The following is a 17,869-nucleotide window of genomic DNA, read 5'->3' on the forward strand; positions in this document are numbered from 1 at the left end:
TACCACGACCTCTTCCGGGATGGTGTGAAGCCTTGTGACAGTGGCCAAATTGTGGCTGGCATGGTACCACGCCCCTTCCGAAGCCTCAAAAAGGGCGAAAGACAGACTGCTGTCGTGCTGGCACTGAAAGGCCAAAGGATCTAGCTGTAGCTCAAGAATCCTTGAAAATCTCAAGCGCGGAGTCTGCCTTCTCACCAAAAAGGCTAGAGCCATCAAAAGGCAGTCGGTCGTGCCCAATCCACATCTGATCGTAAACTTGGCAGCATCTCTCCCATCCTTGGCAGCTTGGGTGAGAGTGTCCCGTACGCCCTCCGGGACCTGGGGCAGCACCTATGCCACCGTGTCACATAAAGTATGGGAAAAACAGCCCATTAGGCAAGAGTTGTTTACTGACCTCAATGCCAGGCTGGAGGAAGAAAACATTTTCTCTCCATCCAGCATCTTGGATTCCCTGTCCGGGGGAGCTGAAGGGAAGGCACCACGGGAAGTAGAGGCTTGAACCACCAAGCTCTCCTGGGTGGGGTGTTGGGTCAGGAAACTAGTGCCACTCGGAGCGGGTCTATGGCGGCGGCAGAGTGTCCTATTCACAGGAGCCCCTGTGCTGGGTTTGGACCATGTTCCCATAAGGACGTCCGTTAGGGCCTCATTGAAGGGCAACATCAGCTCTGATGTTGTCACCCCTGGTTGAAGCACCTCTGTCAGGAGATTCATCCTGACTGGCACTGTGGGCAAGTCTAGGTCCAAGACCTCAGCTGCCCTACACACCACCATAGCATAAGAAGCTCCCTTCTTCGTAGCCACATTAGGAGGAGAGAGCATACCAGTATCTGGAGATGTGTCCAGTCCACGGGGCTCACCTAGATCCTCGTACCAGTCATGTTCTAGGTCGTACTCTAAAGGGCACTCAGGCCCCTCTCATTCCTCTCCTGTGCCTGGCTGTTCAGAATAATGCTCAGACAATGATCTGGGCTGAATTGGCACCGTCGGAGTCGGCGTCATACAACGTCACTCCAGCTCCGGATCATCCAGAATGAGGATGGGGCTATCACTGGTGGGTGCTGATGGTAGAGGAAGCGCCAACGTCGGACCCGGCGCCAGAGTAGGTCGACTGTGAGAGACTGGATCTGGTATCGGATCCTGGGGTCCCCAACGGCGCCGAGGCCGACGCCGCTGACGTTGAACCTGATAGGACCCCTGCTGACCCCACGGGGCCCAAAGACCCACCCGAGGGTGCAGCCCACTCAAAAACAAGGCGCATGGCCTCCTAAAATTCTTTTATTTGAGCGGGGGTCGCTCCGGTCTCCGGAAAAGGGGAAGACACGGAGTCAACCCTGGCGATGGCTCAGCGGAACCGTGCTCGGAACATCAATGTTCCCTTGATGCCTCGTCGGCCGATGGGCACGGCGAAGTAGAAGTCCGCTTGGACTTCTTCTTCTTCTTGTGCCTCTTACCTGAATGATCAGACAACCTTGAATGCGAGGAAGAGGACTTGGGGCTCTTGGAGCGGTGCCGTGACCTCCTCTTACTGCAGGACCATGACCTCCTCAGAGTCGCGCCGACCGAAGACGGCTGTCCGGCCACAAGAAGCTTAAGGGATCTCTTTCTCAAGGCCTTTGGAGCCATGGCCGGACAGTCAGATCATGAAGTGGAGTTGTGATCCTTCTTGAGGCACGAAAGGCAAACTCGGTGCGAGTCCGTCACCGACATGGTGCGATGACATGCACCACATGGTTTGAACCCAGTCTTTCTCGAAGACATGCTTTAAACAACCAAAAAAGTGAAAAAACCTCGAGGGGTAGCTCTTATATGGATCTGCGCTTAACTGGTGCGGAAGGAAAAGAACTGACGTACACGCGCCGAGGTGGCGTCTATATAGACAACCGTAACGTCATAGATTGCTCCAACTACGCTGATGACGCAACACAGAGCTGGACAACGTACGCGGATCCGAACGACACCACCCGATGGCGCGCGCAGGGTACTGCTCAGCAGAGAAATTCTGGATTCAAAGGTGATGCCAGGGAATTCTAAGGTTAGGAATCTGTAGGTAGAAGTCTCTATCAGATGCTAAAGATTACACTTTGATTCTGAAGCAAGAATAGCAATGATCACTGCTAATCAGTGTTAAAGTGCATATGCTTTCTCCCTAAAACATGGTGACATTGGCTCCTACCCAATTAGCATATTTAATTTACTTGCGAGTCCCTAGCATAGTGCACTACATGTGCCCAGGGCCTGTAAACTAAGTACTACTAGTGGGCCTGCAGCACTGGTTGTGCCACGCACATAAGTAGCCCTTAACCATGTCTCAGGCCTGCCACTGCAAGGCCTGTGGGTGCAGTTTAACTGCCACTTAAACTTGGCTTTTAAAAGTAATTGCCAAGCCTCAAACTCCCCTTTTTCTACATATGATTCACCCCTAAGTTAGGCCCTGGTAGCCCATAAGGCAGGGTGCTATGTAAGTAAAAGGCAGGACATAAACATGTGTGTTCTATATGTCCTGGGAGTGTAAAACTCCTAAATTTGTTTTACATTGCTGTGAGGCCTGCTTCTTTCATAGGATAGCATTTGGGCTACCCTCATATACTGTTTGAGTGGTAGATTCTGATCTGAAAGGAGTAACCAAGTCATATTTAGTATGGCCAGAATGGTAATTGTGAAGTTGGATTTAATATTACTATTCTAGAAATGCCACTCTTAAAAAAGTGAGCATTTCTCTACACTTTAATCCTTCTATGCCTTACAATCCACATCTGGCTGGGTTAGTTGACAGCTCCCTTGTGCATTTCACTCAGACAACCCCAAATACAGGATGCTCAATCACACCTGCACACATCTGCATACTGCATGGGTCTTCCTGGGCTGGGAGGGTGGAGGGTCTGACACTTACATCTGAAAAAACAGTGGCCTGCCCTCACACAATGGGCAGCCAAACCCCCTACTGGGTCCCTGGTAGACAGGATGGAACTGAAAGGGGACCTTTTGCACTTCTAAGCCACTCTTTGAAGTATCCTTCATGTCAAAGGCACATTTGAGTATTTAAACTGGGTCTATGACCCTACTAACTGAGACACTTCTATAGATACTTCTGCAGACACTTCTTGACAAGATGCCTACTGGGAAAGGAAATCTGAACCAGAACCTGCAACCTGCTAAGACAATCTGCCTGACTGCCTAAAGGACTCACCTGACTGCTTTGCTGTAAAGGACTGCTGCCTTGCTGTTGCCCTGCTGCCTTGCTGCCCTTTGGCTCTGCTGAGAAGTGATCTCCAAGTGCTTGGATTGAGCTTGCCTCCTGTTGCTGAAGTCTCAGAGCCAAAAACACTTGACTTTCTGCAAAAAAAATCCTTGTGCACCGAAAATTCAATGCACAGCCTGCTGGAAATGACGCATAACCTGCACTGCGACGAGAAAATCGCCGCATTGCTCAGTCAACAGCAATTTGATCATAATTAAAGGTCAACAAGTCAGTTCTGTGGTGCTCAAGGGGTATGATCTTAGGTTGATGTGTTGCATCACAATAAATGCAAGCAATCTAGGTTTGGGTGCTATTCCGACTCAAGCCATTGGAGATTGTGAAAACACTATTGGACATGCGTCACGAGTGCTTAGAGACACAGAATTACATTTCTGTGTATTACAGCTGTGGTTCAAACCAACCATGAGCTGTTAGCCTCCTTACTTTCTGATGGGAATGTCAAAGTCATGCACCATGTATAGCAAGGCCATGTCTACAAGCCTTTTGTGCAGGCAAGGCTCCCAGACTATGACAGATGCCACTGATAAAAGAAGGCTTAGTGTCCTGCTGAGATAAGGTGGGAAGTCCCTCATGAATGGGATCTTGCAGAATTGAATGTGAAGTGCTCTGGGAGCTGGGTGTGCCTACTGTTTTTTTTTCCATAATGGGTGGGTGGGTGTTAGCTTGAGGGACCTGCACTGGGCCCACCAGGTGCCTGTTTTGCAGTGATGGCACACAGCCTGTAATAGAGAATGATTGTTTGAATTTTAGGAGCTGGACTGTGGCAGAAGACCTCCTTCTGAGGGAAGAGCCCACCAGACAGTGTGGCAATTTCTTACTTTTTGGCCCTGGAGCATAGACTGTGACCTATCAGATCCGTGACCATGGCAGCATGAATGGTCAGAGTTGATGTGCATGTTGCAGTCACTGGCAGCACAATGGGAAATGTAGGAGTAAGGCTGTTTGCTGGTGGGGACTTGATTTAGAGGTGCAAGCACAACTTTCCCTGTTGTGACTCAATTTGTTGTACCTGCCTCTGATGGCTGCCATTCTGGCACTTTGCAAAAGGGAGGATTCATAGTGGGCTAGCTCAGGTGTCAATTTGATAATGAAAGAACCAGACTGATGTGAGTCTGAACTGTCCTCAGAAATGCTCTGTAGTGTGGCTTAGCTGAAGCTGGTATGATGGGTATAGCTGAGCAGAAGGGAAATTGCAGTTTGATAAAAGCCAGGGCCTAGGTCATCTGGATGAACACCAGCAAACCCAGACTGACGCAAGATAACAAAGTAACTACTTTACTCAAAGATATGAAAGTGATCCTAGAATCCATAGTTGGGAACACAGATAACCTTACTGCAGGCATCGACCAGCTGAAAGAGCATATTGATAAGCATGATCCCTGACTAGCTACAGCTGAGACAAGGATATCCAATGTACAAGACACTGCCTGAAGATTTGTGGACACCATGACTAAAGAGCTGAAGGGAATTAAGAGTGTGAAGTTGAAAAATTGGAATTTGGAATGCCGCTCATGATGAAATAATGTGTGCATTATTGGTACAGCTGAGACAAAGTAATTTCTAACATGCAGATGCTTGTGGACGAAATGCTAGTGTCCTTGTTTGGACATGGGCCTTCTCTGAAGTATTCATCACTGAGAGGCTGAACAGATCCCTGGTCCCTTGGCCGAGGCCTGGTTCAGAACCCAAGACTGATAAGGACATGCCTCCTGAATTATAGAGACAGGGACAATGTACTGCAGTTGAATGCAGTGGGCTTGGAGCTCCATTATAGGGGGTCCCCTGGGCATTCTGTTTCGTGACTTCACCCCAGTAGTACAGGCGTCTAGTTGCTGGTTCCTAGAAATCAAGAAGGCACTGTGTCAGAAATGTAGATGCTCAATGGTGTGCCCATCTAAATTAAGAGTCAAATATAATGACGAGATGCATTTGTTTATTCAAGCGCAAGCAGCACAGGAATTCATAGAATTGTATCTGGAGATCAGAAGAGGAAGGCGATCATCCTCCAGCAGCCCTGGCTCCCTGTGTAGGAGATGGGGCTAGAAATCTTAGGGAAGATGTTTAGCTGCATGATACATTTTATTCTGGATCATTCATTATACACAGATCACGGTAAGGTGAGTTATTATAGTGGTTGAAGTACACATTATGATGTCACTGTGGCAACAATGATTTAATAACTAGCATTCGTTTTAAGCAAATTGTGTTTTCTTTGAATGGCTGTTTGCATGTATTTGTGGTGATGTTTATGAATACAAATATTGAGTTGATCATTCTCTGGGTGATGGGGTTGGTGGACCAGCATACACTGCAGTAAAGTAATTGGCTTCTGTTCCTTTGTCCTGCTACGCGTAGAGCGTATTAGTGTCAATGATGAGGGCCTCTGCAATGTTTAATCTTTTATCTTTAATTACAGGCAGGGCGTTCTCTAAAGATTGGGGTTGGCGTGGAAGGTGGGTAGGGGTTGGGGGGATTTGGGGATCCACAAAATGTTCATCGTTATGCCTGACACTAGAAACTATCTAATACAGGAAATTACAAATGCTTACATGCTTATCATGTAGAAGCATAGATTCCACAGCGGCAGCACGATGTCACAGACCCACAATGAAAAAAGTTATTTGCAATATAGGCAAAATGAATAACCTGCGTAAAATGAATAACTTAGGTTAAGCTTAAGTGCTTTCTTGAAATAGGCCTTCTGTAACAGATACACATTTCACTGCTAACTCGCTCTTCCTTCAGCTCCACATGGGGGCGACCTAGATATTTTTAGCGTACTCCACTATTCCAGACGGGTGGTGACTTTTATTTAGAGAGCTACAAATTTCGCCCTGTGGGAGGGGGGATAGAAACACAGAGGCGAGCTGTGACATTGGTTGGGAGCCTTGAGCTGCAACTGCTAGTACTGGTGAATATATATATATATGGTCCTAATACTGGTACATCAGAAGGTTTAATGTTGTTGTGCTAAAATGTTTGCAGACTTTCTGATGGTCTGGGGGAGGGCAATTTTAACCTGGAACTCTCCTCATGTCTGGTTAGGGCGAATTATTTTTTCTTAGACAGCTCTCCAAAGCAAATAGAGTGCTGATTCACACATTATGCAGCTGTGATCTAGTACATGCATGGAAGGCTTTGTGCCCATCGGCTATGGAATACAAATATTACTCTTTAGTGAATGATGCAATATCTCTCGTTGGCTTATAGCTATACTCACAATCCATGATGACAAAGGTTTAGGAGCTAAATATTCAGCCAAGGAAACCTATTGGTCCTTTTGTTGGATAAATGCAATCTACTGCAGCATTTTATATGCGGGAGTTTGAAGGGGTATGAGTTACAACATTCTGTTTTTCATTCTGCCATTGTGGAATACTTCATCCTGAATGAGGGGTTGATCTCAGACATCAGGATCTGACGGGAGTCATTTGGAACATTTATCTGGGGCATATGCACTTCTAAAAGGTTGGGTTTCTTCACATCACTGCAAACACGATTGGAGATGTTGCAGAGGAACCTTAAGCAACTTGAGAATGATGATGAGTAAAGTAAGGATATGGTCACCTTTTTAAAATGCCTGGGCCACTGTGTTTGGAAAAATTTATAGACCTAGGAAAACAATAGTATGCGTTGTGAAAGCGTGTAATGATACCACACAGATATCGCACTTTGCCCTTTGTTATTTAGGTGTGTTTAACAGTACTTTGAACACTGATATGCATTTTGTGTAGCCCGCCAATTGGTGAAATAGTTGGTTCTGAAGTTGCATTTGCCTGGATGTGGGCAAAACACAGGAAATTTGTATTTCCCCCTTAACAGTTAAAGAAGTTAAAAGGACTATAGCCAGTCTTGCAACCAGTAAGGTTCTTGGAGTTGCAGCCTCCCAGTAGAATTGGTAAGGAATAATCAGATACTTTGGCCCCCAGACTGCTATAAGTTTACAAGACTGATGTTCGCACTGGCAAACTACCCTTATCAACGTTCGAAGTCATAATCACTGTACTTCTGAAATCAGGTCCTAACCCCACTCAATGCTCTCCAAACAAGTCTCTCTCATTGCTGAATGTAGATCACAACATTCTTGCCAAACTCTTGGCTCAGAGGCCGAAACCCCTGTGGCAGATGTCAGTGCTGCCAGAACAATCAAGATTTTTCCTACAAAGATCCACAGTCTTTAATGTGCAGACACTGACTGCTGTATCACATCGAAAAGATCCAAGTCTGCCAACTACCACCATTTTGCCCGGCATTAAAAAAGTGTTCAACCCACGGGAGTGGCTATTTCTGCATGAGGATCTTAGATACATGGTACCGGACAACTATTTTCTGCAATGGATAACTTTACTATATACGACCCCCCTCCCCCACAATGGGTGGGTGTGGGTAACTCCTGCTGCCTCCCTAACAAATGTGATACAAATTCCCAGGGGAAACCCTATTCATTTTTTCAGCTGTTGACATTTGCCATATTGCAAACATTTCCACAGTGCCCTCTCCTCTCACAATGTATAATAGAGAATCCCTTCTCCCTTCTGCATAGCCTCTATGCCCACCCAGAGGTGTGGGAAGGGTAATGAGCAGTCCCCTAATCTGTGGTCATCAAAAACTGGTAGCGTTCCTCTCACTGGGGTGGGTGCTCATCTGACAAGGGAGACAACGTTTGGGGCCTATCCAGATGTCACCTAACATTTGTTTGTGACAGGGCAAGCCCCTATGAAGTAAATTAAGGGCCTGATTACAACTTTGGCAGAGGGGGTTAATACGTCCCAAATGTGACGGATATCCCACCCGCCGTATTACGAGTCCATTATATCCTATAGAACTCGTAATACGGTGGGTGGGATATCCGTCACATTTGGGACAGATTAACCCCCTCCACCAAAGTTGTAATCAGGCCCTAAGTTCCTAGGCCCACCCCAGCGGTTCTTCCTGTCATGGGAAGAAAACACCTAATCCTCCTAGGCTACTGGGAGCAGTTTTCACACCTCATTAATGCCAAATATAGGCTGGGTAGTTGCTGGAGTACTAATGCAAATTATCCTCTAGCATCTTCAGGCAGGAAAAAGGTAGCTTTCCAAAAGTGAAATGTTCTATATAGTTAATAAAAATCTGACTTCATAATTCAATAGAATTTTCATTAAATATGAAAATAAGACTTTGAATGGAGTCTGAAGCTGGTACAAATAAAAAGTTATAGATTAAAGTGAATACTTTGACTTTTCATATGTGCCAGTTTCAGCCTGACCACTGAAAATGTCAATTCTGTTTTGGATCTGGTCACTGGGGGACATGCCATGGTAGGCCTGAAGGCATGTTTTCCAGACCTGCTCTGTGGATAGTACAATAAATGCGGCACTCCACAGATGACATTTAGCTTCTAGGCCCTGGATAAATTTTCGATACAATATCTTGTGGACCATTACACAAGTTAAATACATTAATTAGAGATAACCCAATTCAACTAAGATTTAGGGATCAGAGCCTGGGCACTAGACAACAGTGCAGAGTACAGAGTCTAAAATCCAGCAATAAAATTGAGCACAAATGAAGGGGACCATGCAAAAGGGGAATTTTCACACAACACACATTCCATTCACAATGTAGAAAATGGTTCACACATAGAAGAGAGTGTATATGGGCAATGTCTGACAGCGTATGAATCAAAGGAACTGTACATAAAAGTATCATTTGAAAGACACCAGGATTTGACTTTTATTAAAATTTTAATTTTGTTTTGTAGACTCACTGAAACTTTCAATGAAAATGCTAATCATATGCTTACCTGATCAAACAATCCCATTGCTAGGACAGGAAGTGAAGTGTAAACAATGTTGTAAAGCGAAATAAACCATTGGTCATATACCGTCTGAAAGAAAGATGACAGGAATTGATCATATTTCTCTTACTACAACAGGCTGTTTTTAAAATGTATTTTGAAAAGTCACTGCAAGTGTCTTCATCAGTGTGACTATTTAATATAATACTTTTAAAATTATAAAAGGAAGGACCTCCAAAGTGTCTAATACACATGTTGAGACTCCAGAAAAACTGTTTAAGAAAGGCCTTTTACTAGACCCAAAGAAGAAAAACAGTACCTTTTTTTTACCTTTGACTTGAAGTCAATGAATACTTAACTGATATCAATTAGAATCCTTAATTGATATCATAAGCACAGATTTACACCTCAACAAATACACTAACGTTCAACATAAATGCTTATAATTTTCACACTTCCTACATAGATCTAAACTGTTGGCTTGCAGCCACAGATTTTTGTGACCTCTCAGTGGATTGGCAGTGAGGTCGGTTTACTGATTTTTTCAGAGCATCCAGTTCTGCAGAAAGTGACATCATTGCACTTCCCACCATCCACATCCTCAGGAAGGGACATCACTTGTTTCCCACCAAAACAAAAGCCAAGAAGTAGCCATAGAAGCAGACCTCAGTTCCGAGCATCAACCTCTAGCGATCCCTTGTACATTTATATTACTTATGTGTAATGTAATCCCATTAAATTATTATACTGTTTATGATACTGGAGTTCCACCTGCCCCAGCGAAAGAACATTCCCTATTGACTAGAGACACAATAGTAAATTGTCCCACCAGTATATAAACCTCTCCATTGTTTGTTGGATTAGAGTTAGACTAGTAACTCTGACCCCCACCTCCATTCCACAATATTTTCACAATATTTGTTGAACTGGAGTCGGAATCCTAAATGTATCCATACATTTTCCCCAATGTTTGTAAGGAATGAGTTTGAATCATGAATCCGAACCTGTGTGCCCTGATTTACTCACTTTACTCAATGTTAGACAGGCATTATTAGATTTAACCCCTCATTTAGCACTTTCGACAATGTTGTTTGGGTTGGAGTTAAAATAGTAGATTTGCCCTTAAACCTCAAAATGTTGTTTACTTGAGTGTATGTTAGACTGGAGTTAGAATAGTAAACTTAATGCACCAATGTATGCACTTTCCCCAATATTTGTTGGACTAGAGTTAGAATAGTTAATCTGACCCCTCCGCAATGTCTGCATGTTCAACAATGTTTGTTAGAATGGATATAGATAGTAAATTGGTCCCCTCTTCAATGTTTGAACTTACCTTGATGTCTGTTGGGCTGGAGTTAAAATACTAAATGCACACACTTCTACACATTTACCCCAATGTGAGTTTGGAGTTATAATAGTAACTCAATCCCATACACAAATATAGACACTTTCAACAATATTTTTTGGACTGGAGTTAAAATATTAAATATGACCCTGCTTTTTTTAGATTGGAGTTGGAATACTAAATTTGACATCTCTAATGTATTCACATTCCATCAATGTTTTTTAGAATAGTATCCACCTCACCACACAACAATGTGCGTATTTTCCCCAATGTCAGAAGGATTGTAGTTAGATTTGTTTATTTTAATTATTGTTTTTCCTCTACATAACTTTGGATAGGAGTTAAGTTACTAGATGTTTCTTTATTCTAGACATTTTGTAAGATATGTTTAAGGTATAGATATATTTTAAATGTTTTGTTTCTTTTAATAATTGGTTTAAAAATAAATATGAATGTTGTTTTCTGTGTTTTAAAAATATTATTTTTAACACATGCTCATGTATTATTTATAAGAGTTGAATACATTTAAAAGATGTATTATATTTTTTTAAAAATAGTTACACCTTTAATATTGATTACTAATATTATACGTTCTATTTATGAATTAGCTCTATTTTTTATTATAAATTAAATTTTAATTTATATTCAAAAGTAATTGATGTATTCATTGATAATCTTTATATAAAGTTATATGTACTTTATAAATATTTTTAAAACTTAAATGTTTATACTTTTTGTGATTTTTAAATATGATATATTTGTAAAAACTATTTAATTTTTATTTTCAAATATACTATTTGTTATAATTATTTTACTGGATTTATTCACATCCATTAGAGCGTGCAAAGGCATTAGTATCAAAATCCTATCTTCATAACATCATTGAGTATTGCTTGCCTTGTCTCTCTTATAGAGTAATCAGTGAAACTATGTTGTTTGCACGAGTAGTAATGTGAGACCATACTTGACTAGAGATGAAATACATTATCCAACCCAACATCACAACATTCTGTAATTTGTCCCCTGTCTCTTCTCACATGCTGACTTCTAACTTGAAAATGTGCATGCCCAAGGCAAGAAAGGGCCTGATATAGATTTTTGCAGAGGGGGTTACTCTGTCACAAACGTGATGGAAATCCCATCCCCTGTATTACAATACCATAATAACCTATAGAAATCATAATGAGGCGGATGGGATATCTGCCACATTTTTTGCTTTAGTAGCCTGTCCGCCAAACTCTAAATAGGCCCTAAGTCTTCCTAACTTGTAGATGCCTCCAGACAGTTTTTGGACTTACATACATTTTCTTGTTCACATCTCACAGTCTGCAAGATCATACATTTCACTCACCACACAGCTACTTGGCACATTGTTAGCAATAGCTGTATAGCTGTGAGTCTCCCCTCCAATATGGCAAACATATGATACACACCGCAATAGGGGTACCAATGGGGAGCATGGAACACTATATTATACTGTGTGTGATATTGTTCAAGTGACTTCCCTTCAGAAACTTTGAATCCCTGGAAAATGCCATATAATGTGAAGAAAATCATCCTGTGGTGCCCTGCATCTAGTACATTTGTGGTCTACATTAAGTTCAATTTACTAGGGCAAAACTGGAGTGAAATATAGCCTGTGAATGAATTTTAAATGAAACAATTTGTGTGTGTAATTCATTGATATCAGAGCAGTGTGTGAGCAGTAATATGCCCGCTTTTCGTCTGACCAATGGCCCCCAATAGCTACCTCCCAGTGCCTCGTAGGTAGTATTACAATATCATTCCAGGTGTTGATAAGTATATTGTACGATTTGGCCACCCAGCCCCCAGTTCATTGCAGCTTTATATGCTAATCATGGGTAAGAGTTCTGTGGGCTCTCCTTGGAAACAGCAGTATCAGGCTTTGGTTGCCTGTTGCAGCCTGAACTACATGTATATGTTCAGGAAGTTGGTTATTCCCAGCTCCTTAAAAAGTTGTTCCAGTGAAAGTACAAAGAGTTTGCCAACCCCAATCAGAAACAGCAAGCATCTCTCCATTTCAAGACCTCTGCGACAGGCTAGCCAACTTCTTCCACCGTAAAATAAAAGACATATTCAACCCTTCGGTTCCCAAGATCCTCTGAGCCCTCCAACAACCCCCCAGATCCATCCCATCAAACCACCACAGACCATACAACGCTGGACCACCCTCACCACAGTGAGACCTGCACCATCATGAACAGAATCCACTCCAGAGCCCCTACCAACCCCTGTCCTCTCCACATTTTCAAGAGGGCCAACACATCCATCTCACCAGAGCTCTGACACGCCCTCCACTGTTCCATAGAGACAACCACCTTCCCAGAGGACTGGAAGCATGCTGAGATCTGCCTTTGAGGACAACAAAATCCTGGACACCTTCCAATCAGGCTTTAGGAGCAATCACAGCACAGAGACCGCCCTCCTTGCCGTCATAGATGACATCCGCTCGTTCCTCGACCGCCGCCATACGGACCGATCAGCTGCCTTCGACATGGTCTCACACCTCACCCTCTGCTCCAGGCTCCATGCATCCGGCATCTGTGGAAAGGCCCTACAATGGATAGGCTCCTTCCTGTCTGGCTGAACACAGAGAGTCAGACTTCTGCCTTACCCGTCAGAACCTATGGAGATCGGCTGCGGAGTTCCACAGGGCTCCTCCCTGAACCCTACACTCTTCAATGTCTACATGGCTCCTCTTACATCCATCGTCAGGGACCACAGACTAATCATTGCTTTTTCCAACGATACCCAGCTGATCATCTCACTGATCGAAAACCCCACTGTCAAGAAGAATTCCCATAATGGGATGGAAGCCGTCCCTGTCTGGATGAAGGACAGCTGCCTCCACCGCAACTCTGACAAGACCGAGATCCTCATCCTGGGACCACCCACATCAGCCTGGGATGACTCCTGGTGGCCATCGACCCTCGGCCCCCCTACCGCCACCTCCTACAATCTTGCACGCAACTTCAGCGTCATCCTGGACTTATCGCTCACCAGGACCTGCCAAGTCAACTCAGTCACATCCTCTGCTTTCACACACTCCGACTTCTCTAGAAGATCTACAAATGGGTCCCAAAGGACTGCTGCAAAACCATATCCCATGCCCTGTGTACCAGCAGACTCGACTACCGCAATGCCCTCTACGCCTTAACCACCCAGAAGAACATCAAGAAATTGCAGCACATCCAAAACGCCTCCACCAGGCTCATCTTGGACATTCCACACCTCCAACATATCTCCAATCACCTGAGACCTCCATTGGCTCCCTATCCAGAAAATAATTAACTTCAAGCTCCTTGTCCATGCTTACAAGGCCCTCCAAGACCTAGGACCTGCCTACCTCAACCACTGTATCACCTTCTACTCCCCCACCAGACCTCTCCGCTTTGCTCAACAAGCATTAGCCTCTGTACCCCACATACGGAAGACCTTAGGTGGTGGGAGATAATTTGCCTACCTTGCAGCAAAGAGATGAACACCCTGCCCCTGCACCTCAGGCAGTCACCATTGCTATCCCACTTCAGGAAGGACCTTAAAACCTGGCTCTTCGACTAAAGCTCAGAGGACAAAACCCATTAGGGCCTTGAGACCTTTAAAGGTGAGTAACTGCGCTTTATAATCCTTGATTTGATTTGATTTCATAACACTGTAGAAGGCTTACCTTAATCAAGCATTGTCTTTCTATTGTTTTCATAACTTCTCATTTCAAAATCGGCATCAGCATGAGATTATTCAGTAGTAGGACATCCAGGTTGTTTACCCAAGATGCACCATGTTGTATTAGTTCCCGCATCTGTACTAATTCCATCTTCAAGGTACGCGAAAAGTGATGGGTGGAATGCTTGACTTGATCTTAGCCATTGGTAATCACTCTCTGTTGTATTCCAGGCCATCGTTTATTTACCCACCATGTCACTTCAGAAAGAAACCAGCCAAATGCAAATCACCCTTAATCCTGCCTCAGTGCGAACAATCCAGCCCAAACTGCTAGGTCATGCTCTCTTAGAATAGAACACAAGCTACTAAAGGCTGGTTTCGGCCTGCTTGTGCCTCTTCCGTCAAGTGAAGCTTGAGTCTTAGGGCACAGTGAGCACAGGACCCATGTCTGGGCATACACCTCACCCACCGAGCTGAGCACTGAAGTACACAAAACAAGTGATGTGTGGACTGCTTGAATTATCGTTATCACTGGCAATCACTCTAGGCTGAATTCCAGTCTATCGTTGTTTTGTCTACCATACCTCGTCAGTCAGGAAGCAGCCATATGCATATCAGTACTATGGCTACTCCATATGTGGTTTTGCAGAATGCCAATATTATGCCTATTGAGATAGGCTAGTACTTGCCTGTGCTATTTATGGTTTGTTAGCCCTCTCACAATCCTGGCTATCAAGATTTACCTTGTTCTTATCATGTGTTGTGTTCCTGAGTCTCGAAATGTGAGGTGCTCCTGAGTGTACCTTACTCCATGGTGACTCTCTGACTTGATGTTACTACTGAGGTATGCCCATGCATAAATGACAACTTAACCACCCTTACAGCATATCTCCCAGCCCACAGTTATGCAAAAACATTGCCACTGTGAAACATTGAGGACGAAACAGAGAGCGTCCTCAGATGAGCTGCAGCACACACCAGAGGACCAAGAGCAGAAAGCACAGAGGAGCATACAAAAGAAGCACCTAGGCACCATTCCTTCCCCTTGCGGGTGATGTAGAACTGAACAGGCTCTGTGAGGGTCTGCAGCTACATACAACTGGCAAAACAAGCAGAGTGGTACATTTGAGTAACAAATTGGAGAAGGTGGAAGCCACTGAAGATAATGAAATGAGAACAGTGGAGAACTACAGCACTGAAGGCAAGTTCTCAGATGTAATCTCACATCATGCATCAGGAAGCACCACTCACAAGATGAACAAGTTACTTAACTTTGGTAACGCATTATCTCGTAGAGACATTATCTAGCTGCATATTTCTTATTTTAGGATCTTCCCTAGGCACGACTCTGGATCTTGAAACTTTTTTTCCATAGTACGTGTGCATCAGTAGAGGGGCATTGTGCGACTCCATATCGACATCGCCCACCGGATATGATGTCAGCGGTGTTCACATAACCCCCTCGCTAACGCCCGACTTCATTTTCTTCTGTGACTTTTTTACGCACTCAAAACTTAGAGACACACATAGAAACTGCCTATTGAAACAGTGTGTTTTGAACAAAAGACACGCTTGCGTCAAATAATCAATTCTAGGTGTTGATTTGTATAATTAAACCTTTTGAGACAAAACAGACAGTGGCAGAGAAGGGAGGATTGTTAATGGATCTGTAGCTAGATCCTGTCTCCTAGTGTAATGCATTACCGAAGGTAAGTAACTTGTTCATATGACAAAGACATCTAGCCACAGATTCCTTAGTTTAGAATCAGAACCAAAATCACAGTAGCCCGGAGGAGGGACTGCGAACTGAGACCTTCAAAAAAGTCTCTAAGTATCACAAAACTGGTCTAGAACAAGAGAAAAAGACTGAACGATCCTATTAATTAAGGTAAGTAATAATATACTCTACAACATCAAAACGGATGGAAGGAACCACAGGTAAATAAAACCATTAGACATGAAAAACATGAGAATAAGCTCATCCACGTTAGTATGTCAAATGCGTGTCAGAAGTGACCCAACAACATTGAAAGTTTCCAACCAGAAGAAAACTGGTCTAGTACACAAGGAATAAGAATACCTATAAGGAAATACATCTTTTTTAGTAAAAGCATTGTGTAAAGGACCACAGTAATAAAAGTTCATTAAAGCGTTAATAGCATGGAGATAGCATCATCCATGAATGAACAAAACTGGTCTAGAGCAAAGCAAAAATGCCAGGCATTCATAATACTGAAGGTGAGCCTTAACATATTTCACGACCTAAGACCTGTGGAAGGAACCACATATAAAGAGTCATGAACATTCAAAACATGAAATAAACAAAAAACATGTTACCATGACCAGTGGGTGTTAGAGGCAAACTAACAGAATTAATATTAAACTACTTGCTCTTTTAAGGGGATGCAAATCCATGCACAAACATCTTATCAATACTGTGGAAAAGCCCACAGCCAGGATGTCGCAAAAATACAGAAAATATGAGTGAAAACCTCTACCCAGGACCAGAGGACAGTACTGCCAAATAAGGTAATGAATATAAATGTATTTGTTCTTTGTAGGTCAAAACTGCATAGTCTACCCTGTTGGAACACAGAGCAGCACAGCAGTTCATTGAGCAATACATCTTACCATGTAAAGGTTTATCCTTTCAGACCTATACTATAAGACACAGATAGAATGTTTATCTCTTGCAGACAAAACATACAATTGTCCTCCTTAACAATGAGTTGAAGACAACAATAGGAATCATTTGGCATATAAACATAGTTATCCCCAGGAAAAGTAGATACAGATGATAATATATCTTCAAGATATTCTCAATATATATACCTGCTGACATAGGAATATAATACACAAATACCTATGCAGTAATAAATGAAATATGTATTTCTAAACATATACATATATATATATATATATATATATATATATATTTTTTTTTTTTTAAAGGGGGACCTTGGTAAAGTGGCGGAATCCAATGTGACTCTTATAATGAATAAGACTCATCTGCATATGACCTATTAAAGTTATTAATGACGCAAAAACGTAAAAATGTACTAGGTTCTTAATAAAAAAGAACCCAGTTGATTTTGTATATTCCGTCGTATGACAACACTTATTCAACTGTGAACCCAACCTACAACAAGTAAAGTCAGGTCACAACGAAAATAGTTGTATCTTGAAGAGGCATTAACATCTAAATGCACCACAGATATAAATATATTCATGTAGAAGAAAAAACACCCCTGTAGAAGGTAAAACCTTTTCGAAAAGAAGGAAATCTTTGAATGGAAACACAAAAGAGCAGAATATTTCATAAGAGCCAATAATATTAATATAATATACAAGAGAAAGAATAAAATATAGAGAGAGACACGTCTCAATAAAGACCCATGATAGCCTGACATAAGCCAGAAAAAAGAAAAATAATGTTCAAAGATCATGCCCAAACAAATGTCTACATCCAACAAACTATGATGGCAGTCTGATATAAATCCTTTAAGACCAAAACAAAGACAATCCTAAAGTACCCAAGATGATGATGCTCTGCTTTCCAATGTATCAAATCTACCAAACGTAGAAAACTGATACTACCATATCATTGGTAAAGTAGAACATACATAACAAATAGCATAGAACAATAGCTACCTTGGTTGAAAGTTCAAGAAAGACTTAGGAAACAGACACCATCAGTGCTGTATAATTCTTATAAGGAACCTCAAGGTAGCTCATTACCAATTAGAAGAAGAAGAACTTTTTCACAATGACCTTGTTTCTTAAATAATATACTGACACTCCT

The 17,869-nt window shown here is 42.7% G+C and overlaps 1 protein-coding gene across 1 annotated transcript in view; it reads right to left on the reverse strand.

Annotated features, from left to right (window-relative positions):
* The window catches only part of ATP8B4 (ATPase phospholipid transporting 8B4 (putative)), a 2,552,767-nt gene that overhangs the window by 294,758 nt on the left and 2,240,140 nt on the right, over positions 1–17,869 (reverse strand). Inside the window, exon 23 of the mRNA XM_069222521.1 lies at positions 9,045–9,128. Within this exon, the coding sequence (XP_069078622.1) occupies positions 9,045–9,128 (84 nt within the window). The remainder of the gene's footprint in view (positions 1–9,044; positions 9,129–17,869) is intronic.

The sequence above is a fragment of the Pleurodeles waltl genome, chromosome 3_1 (assembly GCF_031143425.1).
Source record: "Pleurodeles waltl isolate 20211129_DDA chromosome 3_1, aPleWal1.hap1.20221129, whole genome shotgun sequence".
Classification (NCBI taxonomy): domain Eukaryota; kingdom Metazoa; phylum Chordata; class Amphibia; order Caudata; family Salamandridae; genus Pleurodeles; species Pleurodeles waltl.